Source organism: Suillus plorans (assembly GCF_016647745.1).
Source record: "Suillus plorans strain S12 chromosome Unknown HD556scaffold_3, whole genome shotgun sequence".
NCBI lineage: Eukaryota > Fungi > Basidiomycota > Agaricomycetes > Boletales > Suillaceae > Suillus > Suillus plorans.
The window spans coordinates 517,393-533,790 of NW_024537387.1; the positions used below are offsets into that span (position 1 = coordinate 517,393).

A 16,398-nucleotide genomic window follows, 5' to 3' on the forward strand; every position below is an offset into this window, starting at 1 on the left:
GGATGTTTGGTTACAGTTCGACTTCCCGAGATGCCGCACGGATTTTCAATGTCCGATTGCTGTTTGGTTTGAGGAATATTGTTTCTTCGATTTTATTTTTTTATTTAATGTATATCCCTAGTTACCTTGCATATGGGCTGTCACTCCATATCCCACTCCATGCTACCGGCATCCGTAACGACGCTCACGCGCCAAGTCCCCGACTCCGCTGTGGGACCCCATGATGCATTCATTTGTCTCCATGTCTCTGGTATTTTTGCATTCTATTCTATCTCTCGTTGGGTGTCTCAGTCGGGACACCGTTTTGCAAAATTCTGTTGTGGGAAAGTGCTGACCAATGGACGGTACTTGTAATCCTGCTGGCCTTCTGAGCTGAAGAACTCTGAATCACTTCTACTCGCTCCATCCACCACGCATATCAATCTGCATGCCTTCTTCTTTGTCCGAGGTTCCGACTCAACTTGGCTTGCAGAGTCTACACTCTGACCGGTACCGCCAAGTAAGTCATTATTATTATTGTATACTCCCCCGTCTTCCCATTCGACATCTTCCTGGGTTGTCAAGCCTTTTGTAGGCCTAGCGACTCGGTAGGCTGCATGTGCTCGGAGATGCTTTCTGTAGGCTGACCTGAGGTAAACATGTGTGGCGGGGCATGGCCCAACCCTTCGACATTCTTCTGGTGCACCGCACAGATTTTATATCGCTAACACATTCCTAACATTATTTACAGGCACTAGTTACCTCTGCCACATTGCTACATCGAGTTATGTCCTGGAAGCACCTGCATCATCTGGTGCACCCCTCAGCGACTTTTTAGCTGTCGTGCCTCCTTGAGATGATGAATCTGCCTTTCGCTTCCCTTTCGGATCTGCAGCCTGCTCTGTTGGTTTCGGCGAGAGAGTCTTGGGCGGGCCAGAGAGTGGCAGCAACCTGAGGGATTTCAGGCTGGTCTGGTAGATCCTGCTACCAGTGGGCCGTTGCTCATCGGGCGCGAATGTCCATCTTGCACATGGTCAGTTCATTTCTGCCTTACTCAATCTCGCCACTCACAAACGCATCACCACCTCTACTACCACAGGCATATCCATGGTGAATCTCTGCGAGTAGTGCACAGGGTGAATTAGAACACCCTCATCACCCGCCCTCGTATTCTCACTCACACTCGCATCCTCACCCACCCTTGCATCTTTCACCCGCCCTCGTGTCTTCACCCGCCCTTGTATTCTCGCCCGCCCTTGCACTCTCACCCTCACATGCACCTGATGATCAGAGCGCCCAGTACACAGGCGCGTTCATGAACATTTTGCTTGAGAACCTGGAGAGCAACGTTCTTAACGAGACTATCGACACGTCTTCGTGTCCCTCTCAGACGGTGATAGCTATCTAGATATAAGTATACACACTGTCTACTTTTGCAATGCACTTCAGTGACAGCCTCATGCATGCATCTCTATGGCGGTCTCTTAGTAGCACTCTGCTTGGCCGTGAAAGTAACTCGCAAGATGAACACTATGATCAGGCAATTTTATACAGCAAGAATGGTAGTGTGCCGAGTACTAAAATGCTACTCAACGAAAGGTTGCAAGCCGAAGACGCGACAGAACTTATTACATATATGTGTGGTCCTGAAACTGTTAAAAGCAGATGTGCAGTTTCCTCCACCGAAATTGTTCACGAAAGCTCTAGAGAAGGCTCGTGTTAGTATGACAGTCCAAGGCTTAGTAGTAGGCACAAACTCACGAGCCTGTTAGCACTTGGCAATCTGTAAGGAGGTTACCAGAACCTATGCCAAGTGTGGTCAGTTAGCTGTGCGTGACAGTCAGGTGAGGGGTTGAGGACTTGCCTTGGAAATCAGATAGATATACCATGTTGTTAGTAAGGTGATACTGCACGTGTTGAACAAAGCATAAAAACAGTCCAATGACTGCTTCTCTGCCCTCTAGACTATGGGCAGGGATGGCGGAGTTGTTGTTGATGTACTTGATGAATTTTCCGCTAATCCGCTCCTCAATGAGATAGTTTGCGCCGAGGTCGTTGTTGGGGTCGTCGGGAATGGCTAGTGCCGCACGAACCAGCCTTAGATGTGGTAACTCAACCTCGACATCTTGGCTCACATTGCCAGTCTTGAGCATCTCGTCAATGAAGGTGTACGCCATACCGAGCAATGATGTGCCCCAGTAAAGGCAATTCACCTCATCAAGCGTCTTTTCCAGCTCATCCTCCCTCGCAAAGCGGCAACGCCCCATGGTTTGGCCCTTCCGAAAAAACACGCGTTTAGCTACAACCTGCTCGGCTGACAGAACAGATGGTGGCGGTGATGTAGACATGGATGGGACAATGTCTGTGTTTGAAATCAAGGCAGGGTGACACGTTTTGAAGCTTCCTGCCAAGCCAATCATAGATTTGGAGCTAGTGTCGATGGTGAGTGCGGCGACAGTGTACTTGCTATCAGTAGTACTGAATGGCGTAGAAATGAGCGCTGCGAAGCCAATGGAAGGGATGTCGAAGAGACGAAAGGTGATAGGGACACATCCAGCACCTGTCATCACATAATGTGAGCTAGTTGACCGATTCTAAAAGTTCAAGGCACGTACCTATAGTAGAGGATGCTTGTTTTCTAACATTTCCCTGAGCTTTCATGGCCGCTTGTAGTTGAGATTGGCTGGGTAAGATGGCGACACGGGCGTTTGCATAAAATTTGGGTGTGGGGTCCTTAGGCGTTGCACGCACGAAGAATTATTGTAGGACTGGTTCATTAGCGCCAATGGATGGTTGTCTCGGGTCGTAAAGAATCAGCTTTGGTGATTTGTGCATTTCCAGGCTATAGAGGGAGAGAGAGTGGCTGCGTGACCACTCTGCCCATAATGGTTTGAGCTGGTTGATTACCTCGGACTGGAGCTGAGCTAGGGTGATGTTGAGCGCAACACGCACATCACGTTCAATATTCTGTAAATTTCGCAAGTTGAGAGCAGTGCAAGTTAGAATTGATATGACCTACACCAACTAACACTGTGCCCGACTTTCCCTCTGGTTTCAGGTGATGTAAGGCGACTCGAATCATGACTTGATGGAAGCGCCCTGACGATGCTGCCTGAGCCATCTTGCTGCGATGCAGCTGGTGCACGGCATGATTGGGTGTATATCCCATGCTTGCGTGTGCAGGAACTGGAGGAGGAAGCATTTTTCCGTGGTCACCTGCCAGCATGTGGGCTGGATGGCCGAAGCGCTGACTGGGAAAGATGTTGTCTATAAGATAGTACTATTAAGCTTCATACACAAACCGGAAGCCCTCAGAGCATGACAAACCTCCACGTTGCGCTGCTGACATTGCTTTTACCAGCTCATGTCTCGAGGGCTCAGCAGCTGTGAAGTCTGTGACATGAATGATAATGAATTTGATTAGTATTGGACTTAGACTTGGACTCATCAAAGTTGGACTCACCGATGCTTGTAGCTTGCTGGCCTCGAGTCTGTTCTATAGCTTTACGTCCCTCATAATGCTTTGCACAGGTCGGGCAACACGTACGGCCTGAGCCGTCTTTACCACGCACATATGTAAATGGTACAGTTGATTCGAAGCGTGTGTTGCAACGCTGACAAAGTCTCCAGCTGTTTGGATTCATGGGAGTAAAGTCTGCCATGGTGGATTCAGAGGACGAGCAAGGGATGCTGGAGGCTTTTGAACCATGTTAGACATATAATAGTCCAAGTGATTTTCCGAGTGATTCGCAGTCACGGTTGTTCTTTTGAAGTGTGATTCTCAAGTGGTCGAATAAAGGTGTCTGTCTTCCCAGATCCTGTAGCCTGATAGCTAGCCCTTTGACGCACTGGACCGACTGACTGAGCCTGACTCAAACACATCAGAAGACATCATGATCAACATGAGACCGACTAACAGAAATCTCTTGCTTCGAGCATCATGATCCTGAGCAGTTGTTCGAGGGAAAGCAAGAAGAGTTTGATAAGGTGGTATGCAATACTGACACCAGTGATACCAGCCTCGAACAGGAAATCAATTGTACTACAATATCAATGGCACCAACAGATGCGGACTAAGATAGACTACAGTACTACTCGACTTGCTGAATCTAAATTGCCTCCTCATCTGTCCAGGTAAACTCATAGAAGTCAGACTCTTCATCTGATGAGTTGACTGCCGCAGATTCACCAGTGGGTACACGATATCCAGCCCCTTCGACAAATGGCGGTAAATCCAGAACATCCATCTCCTCAGACCCAATTAGTTTTTCACCGTTGCACGGGATTTTTGGCTGTGCGGTGATGACACTTCGAATGGGATCCTCGCCTTCAATGGCTCTAAAGCACATAAGAAGACCTGAATACGTGTCCCAGATATTGTCACGAGTCAGTACAGTATGACCGAGCTCAGACATGAATGCTGTAGCCTGCTGGGAGAATTCCTGGGGTACCAAGAGAAAAACGGGGTGATCGGAAGGAGCATATGTTTTCCGGACCTGCTCAAGTGAGGAATTATCGACGATCACCTGCAAAACATTAATATATGGACAAGAATGTGTCTGACAGCTTACAGAGAAGTCCCGACAATCAAATTTCTCAGGGCAATCGAAGATATCATTGGGGCGACCATGTGGTAGGATTTTGTGCATGTTGAAGCGGGGTTTAGTGTTGTTGAACTTATCGGCAAAAAGATCGAGCTCATGCTGGAGCCACGGAATGAAAACAAAGTGAAATACAAGTCTATGTTCCACACAGCGTTAGTGCAAGAAAATATCAAAGACATAAAAGAAAAACCTTTCGAGTGCATCATCCAGGTTATAGATGCCTGCACTCAAACCGAAATCGAGAATATCTTCGAAACCTGGAGTCCAGCGACGGCGCAATTGGCTCCAGAAAATTTCTGGCTTTATATTGCGATGGTCGCCTCTGAACTTGTGCTGCAGGGTGCGTGCTAGACCTGGATCTTGAAGATGACGAAGCATGGTGTGACCATTCGCAATCCCATTGTTCTCTGTGCCTGGATCGCTTTGGGTAACGAGAGGCATAGCTTGAATGATTGCATTAGTAGGCTGACAATTGAGACTGGATGCAAATAATTACCTCCAAGGCTTTGGACCGTGTCACAATACCAGCCACAGATCAAGCGTGGATTGTGATTGGTCCACCAGATCTTGAGCCAGAGTATTCGCCCTGAGAACGGCTCGATACCAACATGTAGGAAGAGCTGAAAACGACGCCACTTGTCGTGTTGGTCAAAAACCCAAATGTCGTGAAGACCTGCAGTCCAAAAGGTGCTGCGTTTGAGCCGGCGACTCTTCCGGCGCTGAACTTCATCCGGATGGTGAAGGTTCATGTACCACAGTATTAAGTCTCTGAAAACAATTCAATCAGTGTAAATGTGTCGCAGCAGAGCATCATATACAACCTTGGAACCATAATATGTTCCTCTTGCCTAAGGGTTTGCTTCATGTCGTGCGAGCCCTGTTTGGGGAACCGTTGACGAACACGCTCGACGGCAGGTCCAATGCTTTCAATCGTGTGCGCTTGACCACGGGCAGATGTAACTCCCCACTGCGAACGTCGCTTTTTCAAGAGGCTCAGTCTGATAATGCAAACGTCAGAAGCTCTGTTTGAAGGTATGTTTAAGTAGCTATGACTCACGATATATTGAACTTGCTAGTCTCCTGGTGTGCCCGAAGACGAGAGATGATCTCTTGATTGCTGTAACCATTGGCAACATACTGCTCTACAAGCGGTCTTATGATTGCATCTGGAGCTGCAAAGTAATTAGCGCCAGTGTGATTGAGTTAACTGAACCCAGTTTCAAATGCACTTACGACTAACAACACCTCTCCCATTTTTGCCTTGCGGGTTGGGCATTAGAGCAAGCCTTGAAGCGCCAGCCTGCGTCGGTGGTTCAATGAGAAGATCTATTGATACAATGAACCATGGATTCACAACTTACAACCCCCTCTGGACCGCTGAGGAATTTAGATTGCCATTCTGTACAAAATCGCTCTAGTAGAATATAACTAGGGATATACACGAAGAAACAATATTACTGGAACCAAACAGCAATCGGACATTGAAAATCTGTCCGGCATCTCGGGAAGTCGAACTGTAACCAAACATCCACCATACGAATGAGAGCAGTAGTGATGATAGTCTTTCCAACGTCTGTGTTCGCTCCGAATACTTGGTGGATTCGAAGGTGCTTGTAGAGATGGCTCATTTCATGGCAATTGCGATCCCAACGTTAGTGGAGGTCGAACACAATCTCAGTTTGCCAAGGGCTTGTTCGGTTGCAATGATTACCTGTGACAGTGGTCAAGTGTCGGAGTTTTAGTTGAGATCGCTGTGGTTGAACGTAAGCGAATCAGGAATATTGTCCCGACAAGACCACGAACATTCCGCGACATCATTCATCATGATGGAAAGTCGTACACTGCTACCAGGGCAGAGGTGCTCTGGTACCCGGACACACTCTCAGAGACTCAGACCCACGTCGGGCACTAAGCAACAGGCTTTGCCACGTAGTAAGCTGAGATATTTCCCGTAAACGACGCTGCCAAAAGTGACAACTAGCAGATCATCGATGCCGTGTGGTACGCTTATAAGGTGGTCGACCGTCATATATCATACTCACAATTCTCAATGCGAACTTCATTCACGGGGGCCCTGGCTGCATCATGGACTTTCCCGGCTCTTTCGGGCCTATGACTGGGCTTTACTTAGATGCATGTTTACACACATCTTACAGATCTCTTACGCTCAGAAGTCTCGACTGTGAGACTGCAACGATGATTGGTTAATGTCCTCTGAGACCAGATCATCACTGCTAATTCCGCGAGGTCAAATTAACTAGCGTGAGTTATATCACGTTGCAACGCTTACTAGTCTCTCGTAGCCAAACCTTACAGTCACTCTTTCTTTTTCAAGGGTAGGTGTTATGGTTATCAGGTGAGTATCTGCGCTTCTCGAAGAATTTATGAATGTATTTTTTGTAAGTCATCAAAAAGCTTCATCCCACTCCAAAATCACAAAGCGTCAGATGACATCGCATCGGCTGCGGGCCACTGATTTCACAGTTACATTCCCTTTAGTCGACGGACTCGGAGCGCGCATTTTTTTATATCTCTGATAACACTGCGGCCCAGCAATCCCCTAAAAATCACGCTCCCCCCAAGTGAGATTGGAAATGGAGACACAATTATCTCCATACTTACCTAGGTTCCAAGCTTCCAGCGTTGCCGCTTCGAAAGGACCACGTTTGCCGCTTCATTAGCAGCCTATCTGATAGCATTTGATCTGGTTATAGGATATTGCCTCCGAAGGGATTATATCGAGCGCGAAGTCTCTGGTCATGTAGTTGCAACGTGATCTGCACAAGATCAACGTTATGTGGCGATTGCTCTACAGTCATGGCATGTCATGTGGGTGCCAGCCCGGGGACGGTCCCGTATAGCATACAAGACTCTCCTTCGTCGACGAATCGACATACGTCATAGACCATAGACTAGTATAAGTACAGGGTACATGCAACCCATTCTTTCTCCAATCTTCAATCTCTCTACAAGTTTTCACAATCACGATGAGCAGCCTGTCCACATCCACTCTCGATAGCAAAGTACGTGCTTGTGTTTTAATACCCTTCCATGTCCCTATTTTGATGTTGAATATAGGTTCTAGGAAGCATCCGCCAGTCCATCACCGGATTTCTTCAGCGTTGTGGTTTGCAATATAAGAATGGCCCGCTTGACGAGACGTGGTACTCCGAATGCTGCCAGGAGGCCACCAAACGAGGCTATCCGATGGACGCCATCCTCCCATACATGGCCATTGGCGCGGCCGTAATGTCCAACGCTTACGACCACCTCCCGGACAATGCAACCAAGATGTGGATCTGCCTCTTCACCGCCATAGGCGCCTGCATCGACGACATGATGATCAGGCCAGAATATATAGTGCATGTGTACCATTTCAACGAGCGCTTCGCGAATTGCCAGCCGCAGGGGCATCTAGTTATGAGTGCGTATGACGGGCTCTTGCGGGAGGTCGCTTGTTATTATTCTGCACCGGTGTCAAATTTTATCGTGACGTCCGCGCTCGACTTTGTGTCTTCCATTTTACTTGACAATGAGACCAAAGATATGACGGTATGGTATCTCTCATATAAAGGAAGCGTCGATCTGTAACCCTTCATGTGAACAGATCTCGCCGCGGACTCCCTCATACCCCGAGTATTCTAGGATGCTATCAGGCATACCGTATGCGTACGCATACTGTGTTTTTCCTTGCACACTCCCGCTTCGTGAATACGTTCAATGCATGCCGGATCTAGCCATAGTCTTAAACCACGCAAAGTGACTACTACATCAATGATTTTCTGTTAACCTTTCTGACCTGCCATGATTCAGTGATATATTGTCACACTACAAAGAGGAGATCCAAGGCGACACCGCAAACTACCTGTCGCTCATGGCAGCCTCTCGTGGTCTGACCAAGCAGGACGCTCTCCAGGAACTCATCGAGAAAACTGTGCAAGCACATCAAAATATCCTCGAATTTCTGAGACCATGTCCTGAGGCACATGACGCCTATGTCGCATTTTTCGATGGGTTTATCAAAGCCCATACTACCGTAAAAAGGTACAAGCTGGAAGAGGTCATGTCGGAAAGGTCATCTTCTTAATGGATACCGTTCTTACGGTCCTTCTCAACATTTTCTGTATGTTGATCACCTATTCAAGTAGAGCGCTAGCTATCACGTTTACAATATCTGCCAGGCGCCATTAGATTTCCTGCCCCTTAAGCTCTTGCTCCCTCCAGTTCCGAGTGGTTTGATGAGAATGTGTGCATTTTTCCCAACGTACTTATTACCTCTGGGCTAATTCAGTGTATGTAAAGTCATTGCTGTAAATATTAATACACTTCGCACTGCATTTTTATAAGTTGACTCCACTGAATAATACAATTACTTGGTAGTTCCTGCCCTTACACAGCCTTTAGTCTGTCATTGACTCGGCATGACTATGATAGGTGCACCGTAATAAATAACAGCAGGATTGATCATCGTATGGTAGTAAATCTCCTTTGCTAGTCAGTACAGTGATGTCCTACATATACATATGCATGTCTTATTTATTTTACCTGACTTTCACTTGCCAAGCCCGAATGGCCTGATTTTTTCCTGGGTGACATATAATGGATTCGGACTGCTGTTAGCGTCTGGTATAGTCAGGGCTCAACATTTGTAAACTTTATTGCCACGAACTTGAATGCCTCAATGCAGCGCAACATCTGCATCAACAAGGAGAAGCGACGTGACCCCAATGTAATATCAGGATTCTTCACAAAACATCGATCATCAAACAAAGCGATTATCCTACTTGCCTCATCTAGCACAAGTATGTATGCAACGTACAACAGCCCCAACTTCTTGACCATCCGTCGAATTAACCAGATTTCCAGTAAGCAATATCTCCGTCCACCACTGTCGTCCGTCCATCAGTGATAGTCTCAAGGAAACGACGGGAAGAACCCACTCTCATAAGGCTTGCCTTGCTGTCTCAGTTTACCTGCAGCCTTCACAGCAGCTTCGCTTCCATTCTCCTTAAGGTCCTCGTACGTCATGATTTCACCACAAACGAACTTGTTCTCAAAGTCCGAGCTGCATAAGTGTGAGAAGAGGTAGAATAAAAATAAAAATCAGCATACTGAATAACACCGGCCGCCTGAGGCGCCTTTGTCCCCTTGCGAATCGTCCATGCACGCACTTCATCAGGTCCACAGGTGAAGTAACGGATTAACTGTGATTAAAAATTCGGATCAATGACCGATCAGCGACCAACGGATGAGACCCACGTCAAGACTGGAATACCCCGCCTGTGTTATCTTGCCGAGGGCACTCTGTGCTCCCGGTTCCTTTTGAGCCTCGGCACGCTCATCGTCTGGAAGTTGCGCAAGACGTTCCTCCAGTGATACAGAGAATGGGATGAGAGGGTCCCCGGGGTTGTGTGCGTCAATCCAGCCCTTGATCTTGGCTAACCTGTATGCGGGTGTGGGCTGTGGTGACAAAGAGAGTTGGATAAAAGCTGTACCACTTGTTCTTCTTGCGGATGTAGTCCTTCTCGCTGAGATTGACGAGGTAAGTGATAGGCTTGGCAGTCAGTAGGGTAAGGCCGTTCACGACCTCGATCTACGGTGGGATTAGCGTGCGCCAAGAAAATAGCAAGTTTGTGAAGGTTAGAGAGTAGAAAAAACATTATTGAATGTTGGGGCGTTACTCCCGCTGAGTTAAGCGAGTTTATGCTCTTTTCATAGCTCAAAAATGATATCGAGATATGGTATTTACCTGTAGGATGGTGGTCAGTATGGTAGATGAAGACCGCAGATGACAAAGAAAGAATCAGAAAAATATGTCATCTCAAAGGAATATTGGGGCGTTACTCCCTCCTCAACGAGCTGGGTTATCGAGCAAAGCTCTTTTTCATCGTTCAAAGGCGATGATGAGAATATCATATTTACCTGTAGGACGACGGTCAGCACGGTGGACAAAGATTGCGGAAGACAAGGAACAAATCAGAAAAATAGTTATCTCAAAGGAATGTTGGGGCGTTACTCCCTCCTCAACGAGCTGGGTTATCGAGCAAAGCTCTTTTTCATCGCATAAAAGCGGTAACAAGAATAAAATATTTACCTGTAAGATGACGGTCAGTATGGTAGACGAAGATTACGACAGCAAAGAAGGAATCAGAAAAAACAATTATCTCAAAGGAATAGCGGGGCGTTACTCCCTCCTCAACGAGCTGGGTTATCGAGCAAAGGCTCTTTTTCATCAGGGTACAAACCAAAGTGCTGGCAAAAAAAATAATGGTGAGGATAAGAAAGACTTACCTCTTTATTGTTCCACTCGCACTTCCTGATATCCTTGCCATCGACGGTAAGGGCCTTGTAGATTTTTTCAACTGTTGCCTACAGCGTGAGTCTGCACCAGCTACACACCAAACAACGTTTCCAGCGAGACGCACGATTTCTTCCTTCCTAGCCTTATCCGCCAAACTGTTGTTGCCAAGCGATCGACCAGAGCGCTTGAGGCCGTCAAGGTGCTTCTCGACCCATTCAATATCCTTGAGGCGAAGCTCGGTCTGAATGATCTCCATGTCACGAAGAGGGTCAACATCGCCCTCTACATGGATGACTTCGGCGTCATCAAAGGCACGGACGACCTGGAAGATACCATCGACAGCGCGAACGTGAGACAAGAATGCATTTCCAAGTCCTGCACCTGTTGATGCACCCTGGAAATATGTCGGTGGACAAATCAGGGTACATGGGTCATGAACGTACCGCAGTAAGACCTGCAATATCAATGCAGGTGAGGAAAGCAGGCACGCGCGAGGCGGGCTTGTACAGATCGCAAAGCCAATCGAAACGCACATCCGGCACGGGGATGCGCGCTTCTTCTGGGTTGATTGTTGCGTATGGAAAGTTGGCAGCCTTTCCCAAATCTAAAATATTTGAGACTCGGACGCGTACCCGCAAAGGGCTATATCCGCACCGGTGTCGGATAGAACATTGAAGAAAGATGACTTTCCAACATTCGGAAGACCTGTACGGATTGTGATTGAGTTTGAATTCGATTCCAGGATGATAAGCGCATACCAACGATACCGATCTTCAAGTTATTGCTTGGACGACCAAGCAATACCTTTTTCTCTGCAGCAGGAGCCTTCTTGGGAGGCATTTTCTTCTTCTTAGCTTGAAGTGTGTACGACGCAGAAAACGGCCGCAGAAAAATAAAACAAGACGCAGTAGATGTATGGGGAAGACGATGCAGGCAGAATTGCCGCCATCGATCTATCATCTCCCAAAAAAAACTAGTCACGAGCTCTGCAAGAAAGAGAAAATTTCGGGGAAGTTGTCCCTTTATGGCACTCTCACGGCCGTAATACGAGGTGACTTTCGGCAGGACATATCCCAATATGGAAGGTATCCTGCCGATGGGTTGATACCTAAGCACTGCGGCATACCACGCTCGCGGCTACCCAGACAACGACAAGCGCATCTTCCTTGTCAAGAACGCGATGAAGAGCGTTGTACTAGCTGTAATCGCCCTGTTGGCGTCGTGGGCACACGCTCAGACATTGACTGTCACAAATATGTATGATTATCAGCCCTTTCTACACTGAGTTTTTGTCTTACTGGACCAGCGGCGGCGCTACAGTCGTGGAAGTCGTTACAACAAACCCTGTTAACGGTCTTGCTACAACACAAACAGTGTGAGTGAATTCGTTGTTCATAATTTAGCCTTGAAGGACATGCTCATAATGTAACAGGCAAACCGTGACTACGAACTCTCTTACCACAAATACCCTCTCAACTACTACCACTGGGCCACTCCAAACTATAGCAACTACTTCGACCACACAGAATCAAGGCCCCGTAGAACAACCCGGAACAACAGTCCTAACACCAGGGGGACCTACCCCATACACTTATACCACAACAAACGCAGCTGGCTCCACAGTCGCCGTGTTAGCAACCTTCACACCTTCAGGGCCTGCCACTGTATTACCAACCCCATCAACCACCGGCACAATCCTCAACTACTCATCGTATGTGGCTTCAGTCGGGACAGGCGCAGCAGCAACGTCTGGTGCAACCCGCCGTGCATTCTCACTCTCCAGCGGTTGGTATGGACTGGTAGCAAGCACGATGCTTGGCATCGGTGGTGGTGCATACTTCGTAATGTTATAAGGCGTACGTTTTATACCAATGTGAGGCGAAGGACAGTCGATAGGACAGTCGTAGATGGACTTTTGATGTGCGATGATCACATCAACTTCATGGCTGCTGTGTCGCCTAGTCACTACATAGACACTCGTTGCATGTTATCTCGGGTTACTTTAGTTACTCTGGAGCCTGTTGTCCCCTTGGTCTATCGACAACAGTACTTATTTAGCTTGATACCACTGTTTGGACCCTTGCAATGTCATTCATTAAATGAAATCCCTGTGTAGTAGTTACTAGTAACCGAAGCGGTGATCAAGCAGTGATGGAGTGACAAAGATCCTTCATATATTATTATCAAGGAACGCGCATCCGTCGGATCGACCTAACATCGAAACCCCCGTGATACCAGCATTGACCACGTTCCATCATAATTTGACTCCGCGATATTCTGCTTAACATCATTTGTGGGCTCGTTGCGGGCTCGTTGTGGACCTTGAAGCAGGTCCTGTGAGGCTGTGATCGTCACTTTTTCCTAACTTTCTCCCATGTTCAATCAGTTGCAATCGCAGCAACAAGTATCACAACTTGAAGTTCAAGCTCAGTCCAATGCAAGTCAGGAAGTACTCGCTGTCGCCTGTGTCATCGATGCCTCCCTAGCACTCGCTACAGAATGGAGTCGTGTACTCACAGCGTACATCCTACCAATTCTCAAGCGTCTGAACGAAGCATACCATGGGCATAATGTAAGTTTTACCCGGATCATTCTTCTGACAAACAACATGCTGAGTATGGACCTGTATGGATGATGTATTTAGTTCCGACTAGCTTTAGTGACGTATGGCGCTGCGGATACATATCCCAGTCCGCTGTTATCACAACGTTTCTTTCTCTCCCCAAATTTTGTGATGAAGGAATTGCGTGAGGATCCCAGGAAATTAGGAATTGGTTCAGTGATCGGTGCAAGGGGGCTATCCGCCCTGGAGGGAATGGTTGCTGCTATCGAGGTGCGTACCACCGTACCTTGACCTACTTCTCACTCTAAGCTATGACGGAAGCTCTTTGACATCTTGCATAACTCGCTTGCCTTGACTGGTCCGAAGGATGGTCGAATGCACGTTTCGCATATAATACATATCGCTGGAAGTCCACCCGATTCTGCGCAAAGGCCCTTATGCAATAACCTTTCGCATCTCGACTCAGTATCATGGGACACGCTACCAGTAGAACTCAAGAAGGTTAGTACCTTCGGATCAACTTTCCACATTAATTTGACCTGCCTCATAGAGAAAAATCAATCTGAGTCTTGTCACACTACAACAAATACAACAGTTCCAGGATGTCCAGTCTGCCGTCAGTTCACATTTATGTCTGGCGCATTGTCATTCAAAACTCTTCTTCCTCAGACCTCAGCACCAGCTCCACAAACAAATCCCTGGTTCACTGTCTACCCACCACATGTACTCATGCTTTCCGGATTTCCCCTACTGTCGCATGTGCAGACCCCAAAACTCAGTGAGTTTTCACGAACCTCCCTCCTATTCCCCCGCTCACAAATCCCAGACGTTGCAAAGCGTTCAAACGAATCTCCTCAAACACCAGATACAAAACGACAGAAGGTCAACGAGAAAAGCTCACCAGCACTTAGCCCGCGTCCTCCTGGAGGAGGTGCCGGTCCACTAGGCCAGAGACCACCTTCTCGGCAGGTTCTCACACCTTCCGTCCCACCTTCCACCCTACCTCAACCACGTTCGCAATTGCTCCAACCTTCTCCCATACCTCCGCACGCAACCACGACATCTGCACCTAGCCCTGCAAAACTCCCTGCAAAACCTGTCGCACACCTACCTTCCAATGCTCCAAACCCTAATGCTCCCCCCACGCAACACACATTCCCCCCCAATGTCAACATGGTAGTCGAGCGCGGAAAAGCTCTCGAAGTCGAGATTAAAGTCATCGAAGCCAAACTCCAGGAAGCACAATCTGCCGGGAACGCTGCAGATGTCGAATCACTTCAGATGGAGCGCGTCGCGAAATATCAGCAGGCGATGAAGATCAAGACTATTTTGTATACAATAGCGAATAGGCCTGCAATGGGTGGTTCGAATTCAGGTGCAGGGGGGTCGGGAGAAACGCCTCAGCCTCAGCCTCAGCCCCAACCGGCGGCGAGCAACATAAAGTCGGAACATGTAGCACCGCTAACGGTGTCTGCGCCCATGGAGGAGCAGAAGCCACCGCTGACAGATCAGCAGGCACTAATACACCTCATGCAGGCGCGTTCGGGAACAACACCATACGCGAATCCAGAGCTCGCAGCGCAAATGCACAAGTTGCTCAACAAGACTGGTATCCCAGGACCAACCTTTTCCGGTTCACCTCAACCCCGACCAGCCCATCCGCCTGCTTCTGGATCTACCTCTCAGCATCAGTCTCAGCCCCAGCCTCAGCCTCAGCCTCAGGCCTCAACCTCGGCAATCTCAGGAGGGCCAAATCAATGGGAAGGCTCTTTCACTATACAGCATGCTGGACAACCAAAGGGGTTTGAAGTGCAGGTGGCCGCCGTTATGAGTTCTAAAGGTCAACCGTACGTCATCGGACAGTTTCTGTGGTCTAGTACTAATTCCTTGTGCAGCCACACGGAAACATGGCCCGAGAGAATGTTCATCGATATACCACAAGGAGGACTGAAGGATCCATCAGATTTAAAGTCGTGGCTTCAAAAACACCACCAATCTGCTGTGATAGCTCAGTTCAGGCCCCAAGCACGAAGCATTGAACAGAAAAAAAATGACGCGGCTCATAATGCGTTGATGAGGATCATGATGGAAGCACGAACAGCGAGTGTTCCGTCCATTCTCGCTTTCTGTCGTTCCTACTGACAGTCTTTGATATTCAGTTTGGCATAGTGGCGTGGCAACTTCCTTCGGGGACTATGTCACAGAATATGATCGTGTTCCCGATGAGTAACAAGCTAGTGGGCGCAGTGTTCCCTGTCACTGGACTTCCGGATCTACCGGGCTCTGGCAAAGTTGACGGCCCAAAACCGCAACCGCAACAACTACAACAACCACAACTGCCACTGCAACAACTACAACAACCACAATCACAACCCCCAGGCGTCTTCACCCCTGAGATGCTGACGCGACTTCAGGGCCTTGACCCGCAGCAGCAAAGGCGCTTCATGCAACAACTCGCACTCCAGCAGAAAATCCGGCAGCGGCAACGAGAACTCCAGCAGCACCAACAACTACAGGCAGGGGCAATGCAGCAGGAGGTACAGGCACCAGCACCTGGTGTGGGAATGCAGAATATGAGTCCATTTTCGAATGGATCGAATATGCCAATGAATATGTTTGTAAGTTATTATATGGTACACTTACGTGAGATATATTGATAATTCGACATGAACAGGGCGGTGGTGGGGTACCGCAGAGGCAAATCAACGGGGGCATGCAGCTTGGCGGCGTGGGGTCCACAGTGAATAGTGAGATGATGCAGTCGTTTATGCAACGGAGTGCGAATGGACAAGGGATGAACCCTCGTGATTGATGAGGTCGTCCTAATTTCTTTATTGGCTTTGGAGCCTGGTTCTTCAAGCCATTGCTTGTCCCTGGAGAACAAAAATGATGGATATATTGTGATGTAAGCGATGTCAAGCATGGTTTCAGACTTTTACATTGATTGTTAT

General features: G+C 48.0%; 8 protein-coding genes across 8 annotated transcripts; 3 read left to right on the forward strand and 5 right to left on the reverse strand.

Moving 5' to 3' along the window:
* Nucleotides 1–764: 764 nt before the first annotated feature.
* HD556DRAFT_1437043 (uncharacterized protein) lies at nt 765–1,088 on the reverse strand (the record flags this gene model as incomplete). Its single annotated transcript, XM_041305639.1, has 2 exons — nt 765–1,002; nt 1,051–1,088. The coding sequence occupies 2 exons, from the start codon at nt 1,086–1,088 to the stop codon at nt 765–767; spliced, it is 276 nt and encodes a 91-aa protein (XP_041166488.1).
* A 442-nt stretch (nt 1,089–1,530) lies between these two features.
* HD556DRAFT_1516840 (uncharacterized protein) lies at nt 1,531–2,546 on the reverse strand (the record flags this gene model as incomplete). Its single annotated transcript, XM_041309083.1, has 4 exons — nt 1,531–1,682; nt 1,741–1,783; nt 1,844–2,285; nt 2,337–2,546. The coding sequence occupies 4 exons, from the start codon at nt 2,544–2,546 to the stop codon at nt 1,565–1,567; spliced, it is 813 nt and encodes a 270-aa protein (XP_041166489.1). The 3' UTR covers nt 1,531–1,564.
* A 190-nt stretch (nt 2,547–2,736) lies between these two features.
* HD556DRAFT_1437045 (uncharacterized protein) lies at nt 2,737–3,641 on the reverse strand (the record flags this gene model as incomplete). Its single annotated transcript, XM_041305640.1, has 4 exons — nt 2,737–2,946; nt 2,999–3,230; nt 3,282–3,372; nt 3,443–3,641. The coding sequence occupies 4 exons, from the start codon at nt 3,639–3,641 to the stop codon at nt 2,737–2,739; spliced, it is 732 nt and encodes a 243-aa protein (XP_041166490.1).
* Nucleotides 3,642–4,088: 447 nt separating this feature from the next.
* Nucleotides 4,089–5,859, reverse strand: HD556DRAFT_1437046 (uncharacterized protein; the record flags this gene model as incomplete). The annotated part of the gene is made up of 7 exons (XM_041305641.1): nt 4,089–4,505; nt 4,551–4,719; nt 4,774–5,026; nt 5,080–5,351; nt 5,405–5,581; nt 5,641–5,755; nt 5,817–5,859. The coding sequence occupies 7 exons, from the start codon at nt 5,857–5,859 to the stop codon at nt 4,089–4,091; spliced, it is 1,446 nt and encodes a 481-aa protein (XP_041166491.1).
* Nucleotides 5,860–7,194: 1,335 nt separating this feature from the next.
* Nucleotides 7,195–8,865, forward strand: HD556DRAFT_486701 (isoprenoid synthase domain-containing protein). Its single transcript, XM_041310752.1, has 4 exons — nt 7,195–7,606; nt 7,662–8,135; nt 8,191–8,342; nt 8,397–8,865. The coding sequence occupies exons 1-4, from the start codon at nt 7,571–7,573 to the stop codon at nt 8,668–8,670; spliced, it is 936 nt and encodes a 311-aa protein (XP_041166492.1). The 5' UTR covers nt 7,195–7,570; the 3' UTR covers nt 8,671–8,865.
* Nucleotides 8,866–9,433: 568 nt separating this feature from the next.
* HD556DRAFT_1437048 (P-loop containing nucleoside triphosphate hydrolase protein) lies at nt 9,434–11,724 on the reverse strand (the record flags this gene model as incomplete). The annotated part of the gene is made up of 10 exons (XM_041305642.1): nt 9,434–9,471; nt 9,524–9,648; nt 9,696–9,787; nt 9,843–10,026; nt 10,079–10,176; nt 10,875–10,952; nt 11,009–11,278; nt 11,328–11,488; nt 11,539–11,589; nt 11,643–11,724. 10 exons carry the CDS (start codon nt 11,722–11,724, stop codon nt 9,434–9,436), a joined length of 1,179 nt encoding a protein of 392 aa, XP_041166493.1.
* Nucleotides 11,725–11,986: 262 nt separating this feature from the next.
* Nucleotides 11,987–13,052, forward strand: HD556DRAFT_1326876 (uncharacterized protein). Its single transcript, XM_041301562.1, has 3 exons — nt 11,987–12,141; nt 12,191–12,259; nt 12,317–13,052. Exons 1-3 carry the CDS (start codon nt 12,065–12,067, stop codon nt 12,735–12,737), a joined length of 567 nt encoding a protein of 188 aa, XP_041166494.1. The 5' UTR covers nt 11,987–12,064; the 3' UTR covers nt 12,738–13,052.
* Nucleotides 12,999–16,382, forward strand: HD556DRAFT_486865 (uncharacterized protein). The gene is made up of 9 exons (XM_041310753.1): nt 12,999–13,456; nt 13,529–13,717; nt 13,769–13,948; nt 13,998–14,063; nt 14,117–14,225; nt 14,274–15,294; nt 15,343–15,547; nt 15,607–16,065; nt 16,122–16,382. Exons 1-9 carry the CDS (start codon nt 13,259–13,261, stop codon nt 16,257–16,259), a joined length of 2,565 nt encoding a protein of 854 aa, XP_041166495.1. The 5' UTR covers nt 12,999–13,258; the 3' UTR covers nt 16,260–16,382.
* The last annotated feature ends 16 nt before the right edge of the window (nt 16,383–16,398 follow it).